We start from the raw sequence: 12,825 nt of genomic DNA, 5'->3' as shown, positions 1-12,825 counted from the left end.
CACAATAAGGCAGCATACACCATGACTTCCATTAACAGCATTATAATGAGGGAGTGATGTATAAGACAAGGAGAACAGCACTAAAAAAATTTTTAACTCTTGACGGTTGGTTATTTGGAAGGGGTTTGTTAACTGCCTTTTAACACATCACTGTCTGTATGGTGCTATTAGGAAATGGGATCTAAGTGACTTTCCCAAGGCCACACCATGGCTGGCATCCTCTTTATAATTCAAAAGGCTTATGTAACATATACATGAGTTTCTACTTTCCAGAATCCAACAAGTTTATCAAACAAATATCACTTTATGACAATGTTATCGTGAGAACATAGTGAGGTGAAATTATTGTCCGTTTACATTCATATTTTGTTGAGAAACAGAAATATTTTAGAATGAAATGAAAATTTCAATCCCATATTACTTAACATAGTTGGATAACTTCATCAATACTATAATTAAAATTATGGATCAGCTTGTGATCCCAGGAGACATTTTCCAAACTGAGTTTTACCATATATATCTTAATCTTTAGAGGGGGAACACAGGTACATAAAATGTACCCTTGATAGCTCAACTATTTTGCAATGCTGCATCCATCCAAGATCAACCTCAAGATGAAAAGTCTTTTACTTTTATTTCAGTACCATTCTTCTTAAGATTTGGAATATAGCTTTATCAGTACACATGGGGGGGATAGGCTAACAAGCAGGCCGTGGCCAGCATCATGTTTTAAGCTATATAATTAAATGAACTGTTATGAAAAGCAATTTCATGGTACATGTATTGTCATCAGAGTTCTGCAAAGCTGTTTCATATACTAATATTGTAGGACACTGACTTTCTATATGTACTATGGTATTTCATTAGAAACATATTTTTGAGATTTGAAAGCTGGGAACTTATACAAATACATTCTTTTATCAGACATTGTGATTAAAAGCTGGTATACTCTTGGGAAATCAGCAACTATCACATGCATTCATGTACAGCTCTCCCTAGTTTTTAACATGTTTTGCTGTAACACAATTCTGGATATGCACATGCATAGCTGTTGCTATAACACAGTTCAGTTTATAACACATCTCAGTAATCCTTGGTTTCTTAAACAATCCAACTGATGGTTTGGACTTCAACTGCATGGACCACATTATAGCAAGGGAGAGCTGTATGTGTATACTGTATTACAAGTTGTCTAAGTCTGGTAATGCATATGAAGTTTATTACATGTGGTCTAAGTCTGGTAATGCATATGAAGTTTATTACATGTGGTCTAAGTCTAGTAATGCTTACAAAGTTTATTACAAGTTGTCTTAGGTCTAGTAATGCTTACAAAGTTTATTACAAGTGGTCTAAGTCTAGAAATGCTTATGAAATTTATTACATATGATCTAAGTCAGGTAATTCATATAAAGTTTATTACAAGTGGTCTATTACAAGTGGTCTAAGTCTAGAAATGCTTATGAAGTTTATTACATATGATCTAAGTCGGGTAATTCATATAAAGTATTACTAATGGTCTAAGTCTAGAAATGCTTATGAAGTTTATTACATATGATCTAAGTCGGGTAATTCATATAAAGTTTATTACAAGTGGTCTATTACAAGTGGTCTAAGTCTAGAAATGCTTATGAAGTTTATTACATATGGTCTAAGTCGGGTAATTCATATGAAGTTTATTACAAGTGGTCTAAGTCTAGAAATGCTTATAACTTTTATTACAAGTGGTCTAAGTCTACAAAGGCATATGAAGTTTATCACAAGTGGTCTAAGTTTAGGAATGCTTATGAAGTTTATATTTATTTTCAACAGGGTTATATAAAAGTGCTCTAAATAATGGTAATTCATTATATTTGGGTTTTTTTATACAGAAATCAATGAGATTCTTTAAAGTGGTGATTTCTCAATGGTGACGTATTATACATAATTTTGTATACCTACCTAAAGACCATGGTTCAAGTTCTGCTGTTCCATATTTAATAGGCTTAAATCCTTCAAATCCTGCGCATATGTAAGACTGACTGTCCTGAAGGTCCTCAATGTCTGTAATGCGACGACCACTTGATGGCGTAAATATCTGTCGTACACCATAAGGAAGATTCAGATTTGATGGTAGCTTCCCCGTCAGATCATTCAGCAAGTCATTAAAATTGAAATATCTATGTGGAGTGATATAGAGTTTCTTCCCTTTGAAATAACGGTCCCCATTCACATAAAAACGGACTTTCCTTGGTCGGCGTAAATCACGGTACCTCTCATCAACAGCATCCCTGTGTGCCTGGGACACATGTGTGTTGAAGTTGAGGATCCGTCTTGACATTGTTGCCGTCATTGATGCTGGAGTTTTAATTTCTTCCTGAACTGCACAGATACACCATGATGAAGGCGATTAAAAACACATCACAGGACTAACTCTGTACTGAATTATGATGAATAATATAAATCTGAAGAAGAAAAAAAGAATAAATCTATAAAACTGAATCCAAAAGAAAAATAAATCTGAATGCTGACCAAATTCAATGATTCTTTTAAATAATGTTCAACATAATATACGTACATAAAAAAAAGAATGTATTGAAAGTTTAAGATGAATGCTGTGCATTTCAGCTGTACATTTAGTCAGACAAAAGTACCTGAAGGATGGGCATACAAGTATTAACTAAATTACCGTATTTGACATAATACCAGCACATGCTTAAAAAGGTGTACACTCCAAAGTGCATATATCTTTATCATGTGAGAAAAGACGCTGCCAAAACATGCCTGGAACATCCCATTTTTCTATCACTATCCATATACACCATTCATGTCTGATGTCTCATTACCACTTGAATTGATGTATTAAATCAATTTACAAAAAAATAAATCTAATATATGCTTTATTTAGTCTGGCCATACTGGGAAACACATTATGCAACACCAAAACAGAGAGCTCCAACATGGAAAAATGGAGCTAATGTTTCTAGTATATACACGAGATGTGACGTTAAGATTATTTATTATACTGTTGTTGTGTTCTTATTACGATGTAATCAACCTCACAAAATTTAACCACATAATAATGAACCAAACATTATTCAAGGGGGGGGGGCTTTGAAAATATGTCAAGTAATGAGAGGGATTAAATTATAACATTTTTTTCTACAGATAAGAACAAGTGTATGTCTTTTTCAAGCTAAATGGGAGCCAGAATTTTTTTTTTTTAAAAATCCTATATCCCCTGCTCTATTAGGAAAACTAAAAAAGAACAGTCTCTTCGCGCAGTTACATCTGGTAAGATGAGGTTAAGTACACTGGTATGCGTTATGTCAGTCGACAGGAGTAACTAGTTTGATTGGTAAGTTTGTAACATTTGGGAGTAACAAAGAACAAGAAAATACATGTAGATACACAAAGAAATTACAAGGTTTATTCTTGGTTTGTGGGCATCAGATAAGGGGAAATAATCATGTCCTATGTCAAATGATTATCTTTTACTTCATTCCAGAATAATTGATCAACAGAAATAGTTAGGCATATAGTTTTAATTGTATAGTAGAACAGGTTTACAACCAACTGGTGTTTCAACAGGAAAAATGGAAACCCTGTGGTTATGATATCTTCAACATAAATGAAAAATACATACATGTAAAAAATATTCAATTGGATCAATAAAAGTGATTCTTGTTCCCTTAAGATAATGCTTAAATGCTATATCTGAATATTTTAATTCAAATTAATAATACAAATTTTAATTCAAACTAATAATACAAATTTAAATTCAAGCTAATAATACAAACAAGTTTTCTATATAATCAATATCATGTACTGGTAACTGTAAAATTGTACAACAGAAACAATTTTAAATCAGTAAACAGAAATATTTTATTCAGTAATTATTCAATTCTGCCAAATATTTACCAGAAATTATATGTGTCAGTAATAAGCTCAACCTCTTTTAAAAATTTATTAACATGACCTGCTGCCCATCACACAGAAGAAATACTGTAACAGTTTCATGTTATGCCATATATATTCACGAAAAAGTCTGCTCCAACTGCAAACTACATAGACCCAGATCTGCCATTACATAATATACTGGCAGATCTGAGTCTATGCAGATCATTAGAAGTAAACAGTAGAACGAACAACATAGACCCAGATTTGTTGGTGCATTATGTGATGATAGAATCAGTGTCTATGTTGCTTGCAGTTGGACTGGAACTAAAAGGGAATATACGTTGTTTTTGTGGGGTTTTAAGCTTTTTTCCACACAAGATAGGCTATACATGGCGGGCAGAAAAACTGGTGGAGGAAGAACCCAGGAAAACTCTAGGATGAACCACTGACACATGAACAGTTACTAGTATGCTTTCTCATGAACCCATGTTAGTCAAACTAACACAGAGGTAAGATGGCAGTGATCCAGAATGGTGTTGAACTAACAGAGGTAAGATGGCAGTGATCCGGAATGGTGAGCACTTTAGACTGCCCCCCCGCCAAATGATTATACAAGATATGATAATATGCACATGTACAATCTAAAAGTTGATTATACTGATAAATTGCAAAAAAAAGTTTGAGACCAACACAAATACTGATGGCCTTCACATGAGGTGGGCGATGTGGGTGACTGCTAAAGGTACCAGGTTCAGGGTGGTGTCATTTCGCAAAGGTTGCTGGGTTTTTTTTCCAAGTGGGGATGCCAAAGGTGATGCTCGTCCATGGTACCAGTTTATCCAATGCAAAGATGTGACAGCCCTATATAATGACTTGACAGTCCAGTGGAAATTTTAAACACCTGTTAATATGCAAGAAGGGCATTGGATTGCATGTTCAGCCCCTGAGCAAAGCATTGTCAATGTCAAAAGGTTGTTTTATCTTGATAATTGTCCATCCCAAGAAAAATGAAATCTATCAAATGGTTTTAGGAAATTTAAGCAAATGAAAAAGCTTGAACCAAAACCTTCATGGATATTTTCAATGAATGTGATCTTGACCCCTGGGGAAAAGTGGCAAGCAAGAATGAATTGTCTGTGTTTCAAAATGATTCATACCAATGTGTCGAAGATCTACCAGATATTTAGGCTTAGGTACAGATTATTTAATTCTGGAGTGGGGACAGCCTTGGATTTCCATTTCAAATGGGATATTTTTATTTCTAGATAATGTCATTGTTTATTTCAAACATATATAAATCAGAGCAAGAATATTTTTATCAGGTCATCTGAGGGCCAGATTTCTTTTTTTTTAAAAACTCCAAGCACACACACACACCCAATAGAATGGTCAGTACTTAAACTTTTATTTCTACATACAGCTGTACAAATTGCCAAAGTTCTTTTTGGCCCAGTTTTCAAATCTTTATGACAATGTGTAAATGGGTATCAATTTTTATAAGCGACTTCTTGAACTACCCTGATAGTTATTTACCCAATAGTGGCTGCCAATTCTCTAAGTCAATGGATCTATGAAATAAATACAGTCATTGTTTAAACTAACTGCAGGTAAGACCAAGATGATATGGTAACAAAGCTACCAACAAGAGCAAACAAAATCCGTCAACTGTTAAGTCTGATTTTGTGTTAAAGACCTGACTGCAATACAGGCTAATGTCCAACATTGTATGTGAGAAACATGAGATTATGTTCACATCAAACCAATATGAAAATTCTAGTTCAAGTACCACACATCTCTCAAAAATTCTAACTGATACTTAAGTTTGTTAAAACACTTTAAGAAATAAGAAAATAAAAACAGAATGAACAGACAATCCTTATTGAATCTTTTTGGTTCCCCATGGAAGTGAAGCCTAGCATAACCAAATCTATGGCATCAAGCCAAGCATAAATTACACAGCTATATGACAGTACATTCTACATTTTGTTCAGCTGAGGCGAAAATAGTTTTGTTGCATACAGTTCAAACGATGAGTTGCCTGACAGCACTGTCATCATCGCTGTGACCATCTACACAAAAATAATATATTTTTTCATCGCAATTTAAGCATTGTCACATTTTTATTTTGATTCTGTCACTTACATATTTAGTTAAATATGACACTAAACATTGATCTTTGCGTCTTTAATGATTAGCACCACAAACCATCGTCATCATCATCATCATCGATAGTTACATTATAATGACCAATGGACATCTTGAGGATCTACAGATATATATTTTGACAATTACCATATACACTCACTTACAAGATGGCTCCTACTGCAAACTGTATGGACCAAGATCTGCTGTCACATAATGTGTTGGCAGATCTGGGTCTATGCATTTTATTAGGAGTTACATGTATCAGCAAAACAACAATATCAACCCTGACCTGTTGGTGCATTATGCAACAGCAGATCAGTGTCAATCTTGCTTTGCAGCTGCAACCAACTTATAAGCAAGTGTATATATAGGGTATGTGAAAAATGGGAGTACTGGTATGACCAATAATCAGAACAAAGGAAGACTCAGGTCAAAAAAAACAATTAATAATGTATGATAACAAGTACAGGTTCTTTTAGGGGGAATATTGTATTTCCAAACATTCAGTTTTAATGTTTTCACTGCATTACAACAATAACTTCCATGTAAAACAAGTACTGTTTACTGTCTCTGATCACCAGCACCAGACATGTTCATGTGTAAGGCATAACAATTGCCAGTGATAATTCTGTTTATTCTTGGACAGTTACATATTTGCAGGTATGCAAAATGATATTTCCACAAAAGATATCCAAATTTCACTAAACTATTCAAAAAATCAATGGCTGATTAATTCTTGTAAGCTGATCTTGGCTCATTAATTGTAAACCAAATATCAACATCAGTCAGTGAACAACACGACACCCTGTATCTGCTGCATGCCACATACCAAATATCAACATCAGTCAGTGAACCACACGATACCCTGTATCTGCTGCATGTCACATACCACATATCAACATCAGTCAGTGAACCACACAATACCCCTGTATCTGCTGCATGTCACATACCACATATCAACATCAGTCAGTGAACCACACAACACCCTGTATCTGCTGCATGCCACATACCACATATCAACATCAGTCAGTGAACCACACAACACCCTGTATCTGCTGCATGCCACATACCAAATATCAACATCAGTCAGTGAACCACACGACACCCTGTATCTGCTGCATGCCACATACCAAATATCAACATCAGCCAGTGAACCACATGACACCCTGTATCTGCTGCGTGCCACATACCACAGTAGTAAAGCAATTACTGTATCAATATCAGCAGGAGCTCTCAAGATATCCCTTCTTCCATGGAACTTGTCATTTTCTTTAGAACAGTGTGCAAAAATGTAGAAACCACATCAAAGCATGACATTTTGCTGCATTACCCACCTTAATGACCCTTATAACCACAAATAAAAATGAGATTCCTTGTCGGTCTGTCCATTAGTCCTACCATTCACCACATGCAGGACAGGTTCTTATGCACTTTTAGGTATAGTCATGCAAAATTTTGTGCAGATGCATATGCTTCTTGACAAGTCCAACATGCACACTCAAAGTAGACTCAAGAACTATTAGAGGGTACACAAAACTAAAGAAAATATGTTGTATTTTTAGAATTAAAAATCCCAACCTCAGGCTTAGAACAAAATTCAGGAACAAAAAAACAGGAACTGAAAACCTCAGTCATGTCTACAAATTCTAAGTGCCCCATAAGTCTAAGTTACCCAAGGGCAGGATAATTTGATTAAAGTTTAATAACCAAGCTGGTAATTACATACCATGCCCCTGATTTTATATGTAGTCAAAGTGACACCATATTTTTCATTCTGGGATCAATACACATGAAAACTTGCAGAAAAAGATATGCCAGTCAGATCAGTTTACATTTGGGATATCCCACTATGCCTTGCAAAATTTCTGATCAATGTTACCAATATGACCCAAATCAATGCTGTGATATGAGAGGGACTAATTGAATACAAGTTACTAATGGTTTTTGTGACCTGGCAAGGTTGCAGAGTGTGATTGGAACACATGAACATGAACAACGTTACAACACTACCTCATTATAATGCTGTACAAGTCTTGTGCTACCTTATACTAAGAAAGCCTTATAATGAAGTACACAATATAACTCTAATAGCTGATAATTATTTGCATGTCTATGAGCATACCTGCCCTATAACAGGAATAGTGTTATAATGCGTGTCTTTATAGTGAGAGAGTTCTATACCTTAATTATACATCCGTATGTAACACATTTTTTAATGCAAAGTACACAGACCCAAATGTGTCAACACACACTGCACCAGTGTATTTGCTCTACAGAATTGACATCACATGTTATTAAAGAATAACGCAGACCCCAATCTGCCATTGGATTAGCATCAGCTTATCTGGCTCTATGCCCTAAATACACAGTGATAGTGATATCAAGAAAGTAACACAGTAACATATAACAAAAATTGGATTCGTATAAAAAGTTTAACGACAGGCAAATTATTTGGGGAAAACAAAAATTTCCTGCATAAATTCAAACTTCTCTTGATTCTAAAATCATGATTTTACACACAATTTTTTTTGTTGCAGTATACAGAATTTGTATATTTGCAAATGAAAAACTAGTGAAAATAATACTGCTAATATTATTGGACCATTTTATAAAATACATGTCATATATTGTGTATGGCTTTGAGGAATATGAGAAAAGTATAATTCATTCTATATGAGTAATTTGATAATAAATATGTTATTGTGACAGAGAGAGAGAGAGAGAGAAAGACAGAGAGAGAGAGAGAGAGAGAGAGAGAGAGAGAGAAAGAGAGAGAGAGAGAGAGAGAAAGACAGAGACAGAGAGAGAGAGAAAGAGAGAGAGAGAGATAGCAGCCATTGACAGCTACACTGCAAGCCACTGTAATGCAGCTACAAAACTGAATGTTCAATATATTAAATTAACCCCAACTGAAAAAGTACAATCTAACATGAGAATATGAACAGGAAATCAAAAGGGGAGTCACAAGAATACGGTTATTTGCAATGGGTTCACAGAGGTACCCATTTCAATTTCGCTCCATAGAACCTTAAACATAGAAATTTTTTATTTCGAAATCAAAGCTAAGAAAGGGACATAACTTCTGTACACAATGCTTGGAATCTACCTCCTTCAAGGACTCATCAGTACAAGCAACATGATCCCATATTTAGGTATGATAACTATTAACAGAAGAACCCATTTCAATTAGCTCCATGAAGAAGTCAAGAGTAGCGTTGTTCTGATTATTGATTATAATCAATCATCGGTTGGTTGAGCGAACCAATAAGATAATCGATTGTGAAACTCCATTAACGATTAGGTGGAAAGAGTGACTATTTCCTTTTAGTTGCATACAAAACGCAAAGGTTAGTAAAACTCATCAGAAATGGTAAGCTGTATAGGATATAAAATCCACTACAGTAAATCTTAATTATTTATTCCCTTCACAACTAACAATTATAAAAGCATACTGTACTCCATAGGTGCAAACTTAATTAAAAACTTAATTATGTCATGATTACATGATTCTGCTGTAAAATTGTAGAGTTCGTAAAAAGATTTTTAAATTTGATGATTTGTTTTAGTTTAAATGTAAACTCCTTTGTAGTATTTGTAAACAATGACATACAAGAAAACCTTCACATTCTTTACTTTAAATGCATGTCACATATGAATGCAAAGGGTTTGGGGTGGATGGGATTGCAAGTTTTTCAGTTACATCAAACTGATCAGCAATAAAATGTTACTATCATTTAACAAAGTTGTTGAACAAAATAACATATTAGAAAAAAAAGTAATATATTTATCCGATTAAAGTATACATGTCATTAAAAGTTAAAGTATAGATGTCATTAAAAGTTAAAGTGTTGATGTCATTAAAAGTTAAAGTATACATGTCATTAAAATGTCATTAAGAGTTAAAGTATACATGTCATTTAAATGTCATTAAAAGTTAAAGTAAACATGCCATTAAAAGTGATAACTCCTGCACATTTATTAACAATTTTAAACTCCTGAGCAAATATATAACTGTATAACAAACAGAAAGTAAAATTTGCTCTTAGTAACTGATTATAATAGATTATCGGTTGTTTAAGTGGAACTGATTATCGATTATGAATATCTGACTTATTACAATGACTAGTCAAGTGTGATAAGATAAAGGGCAAATATAGGTCTATGAGTTAATGTTCATGTACGTACTAAACTGCATAAGAATATGCTAAGTTTTCTTGAGCTATGATGTAGGCATCATCCCATGTGAAGACATGAAATTAATTTTCAAGGATCTTAACTCTATTAAAAAGGAAATGATAAAACAAAACCCATAAAAAGCAGATCCAGGTCCATTAAAGTATGTTTACACCAAATTACACCAATCTGCCTCAGAATATGATGCTAAATTTGATGTCATGAATTATTTGTTGTCTGAAAAAAAATGTAAGTATCTTAAGAAACAATGAACAAAAACCTAAAGCTGTTCTCATGTCATTTGCAGTTTATAGGAGTGAGATAATAATGCAAACTTTTCACTTCATCACTAGCAATATATATATATATATATATATATATATATATATATATATATATATATATATATATATATATACTGAATTTTTAAGTGTTATGTCACAAAATCAGATTTTATACCAATATTGTTCCTGACCATAGTTAACCTTGAGCAAAAGAACTGACCAAATTCATGAAACAAACTCTATAATAAAAAAGCACTGACAATTTCTGACACAGCACATGTATTCTGAATAAATCAGTATGGTCTCATACTGTTACACTAAAGGATGCTCTGAAATATTAGCTGTAAATAATAGTGGACTTTGTCAACATCAAGTATTGCTTTTCTGCGACATGTACAGGCTATCCATTTATGACACTGTACCATGCACATGGTTTTGTTGACTGAAAAATTGGTATATCTACATTCTTGCTGCAGAAACCTCTGCAAACAACAGTATGGAAATTTTGCTCAGTAATGAGCAAAATGAAGTCAAGCATTTAGTGACAGAGATCAATCTGCATGGTATTTTGCTTGACATTGATGTGGAACCATTTCAAGTTTCACAACTGATTTTCAAGTTCCCATTAGTGCAAGATTGTAAATTTCTGTTCATGACCATTGCTATATACTTATTAAATTTCAAGTGCAAGCAACACTTTTGATAAAGGATCAAAGATGATATCATAACAGGAATTCTCTCAAGGAAAAAAGTGAGAGTTGTCAGTGCTATGAATTTGAGTAAAAGCATCCTGTTACAGGCATCCTGGATATATCAAATGCAACAATGTACCCCAGTGTCCCCAGTTCATAGTTGTAACAATGTAACAAAGTACCTCACTGTCCCCAGTCAACAGCTGTAACAAAGTACCCCCACTGTCTCCAGTCCATAGATGTAACAATGTACCCCAATGTCTCCAGTCCATAGTTGTAACAACGTCCCCAGTCCAAAGTTGTAACAATGTACCACCATGTCCCCAGTCCAAAGTTAAAACAATGTACCTCACTGTCCTCAGTCCACAGTTGTAACAATGTACCCCACTGTGTCCAGAATATAGTGGCTAGTTTTGTGTCCATTAATATGTCTGCATCAGATTTTTAGCCATTAATATGGAGATCCTTCCTAAAAGTAATTATTACATGAAATTAAAAAAGGACAGTTGCATTTAATTAATTTGGGTGGTAAAATGTCTTTTCAATGATATTGCTAAAATTATGAGACAAAGATTAGATTGGTGCTTCCTGATACATCTTTGACTCAACCAAATGAGTCAATCTTTTTACACAATACCTAGAAAGAATTACCTTCATTCACTCTTTATTCACATGGAAATGAAATTCCTTCAATTAAGTAACATGGGTAACTTACAATAACTACGAAAGGTTTTTGAAAAGTTTGCACCACTTTTTACATCTAGTACTATGTACACACAAGTCAATCCAATATTTGCTAGGACTCCCATTTAAACACAGATGTCGATCCCTTATTCCTATTATAGAGCCTGTTATTGGTGTATTGGAAAATATTGTCCACTTTTCCATTTACTGTTGGAACTAAAATGTCTGGGTCTCAAAAAATAATTTCCATTATTTGATACTTAACACAACTTTTGTTGTCAGGTAGATTACAATGTTTTGATACCAGGTTATCCTTCTTTCTGTGGATGTCCCTGCCGTGTTCTTTTATTCTCATTTGAAATTCCCTTTTTGTCTCACCTATATATCATTTGTTACATGTTTGACGGGTGAGTAAATAAACATGGTACAAAGATCTCTAAAACTTGGACCTTTTTTAAGTTTGTATAAGAGATTTTCAACATATGAAATCTTTTAGTGTAAAGCCCATATTGATATAGCCATCTTCAAGATGGATGTCATAGTAGTCACATTAGATGTCAAATTGGCACCATTTTTATTTTTGGACTAATTAGATATCATAAGAAGTTTTTTAGTGAAATCCCCATGTGGATATAACCAACCATTCTGAAAAAAACCAATATTTTCAGATAGCCACCATGGCAGCCATGGCAGAGCATGAATCAGCACTATTTTCATTAGGACTAACTAGACATCAAAAGACATCCTTTAGTGAAAATGAAATGTCAATAAAATCGTCAATTCAGTAGTAATAACAAGATATTATAAATGTTGTTGTTTTTGTAGGGTTTAATGCCATTTTTCAGCACATGATAGGCTATACAAGGCGACCAGTATTAATGGTGGAGGAAGAACACATGAAAACCTGGAAAGAAACACTGACCCAAGAGAAGCTACTGGCAAGCTTTCTCAAATCCCTGTATTGGCTGAAT

General features: G+C 34.0%; 1 protein-coding gene across 4 annotated transcripts in view; it reads right to left on the bottom strand.

Moving 5' to 3' along the window:
- LOC149791874 (serine/threonine-protein kinase DCLK3-like) overlaps positions 1 to 12,825 on the bottom strand; it is a 427,773-nt gene that overhangs the window by 90,443 nt on the left and 324,505 nt on the right. For 3 of the 4 annotated variants that reach the window (XM_089970376.1, XM_089970377.1, XM_089970378.1), the window contains exon 2: positions 1,939 to 2,441. The exons of the other annotated variant lie outside the window; for it this stretch is intronic. In XM_089970376.1, coding sequence (XP_089826502.1) covers positions 1,939 to 2,329 — 391 coding nt within the window. In that variant the 5' untranslated portion in view covers positions 2,330 to 2,441. The remainder of the gene's footprint in view (positions 1 to 1,938; positions 2,442 to 12,825) is intronic. 4 annotated transcript variants of the gene reach the window in all.

The sequence above is a fragment of the Sinohyriopsis cumingii genome, chromosome 9 (assembly GCF_028554795.1).
Source record: "Sinohyriopsis cumingii isolate HCF-2022 chromosome 9, ASM2855479v2, whole genome shotgun sequence".
Lineage (NCBI taxonomy): Eukaryota > Metazoa > Mollusca > Bivalvia > Unionida > Unionidae > Sinohyriopsis > Sinohyriopsis cumingii.
Note: the sequence above shows the minus strand (reverse complement) of the source record. Positions and strands in the feature narration are given on the sequence as shown.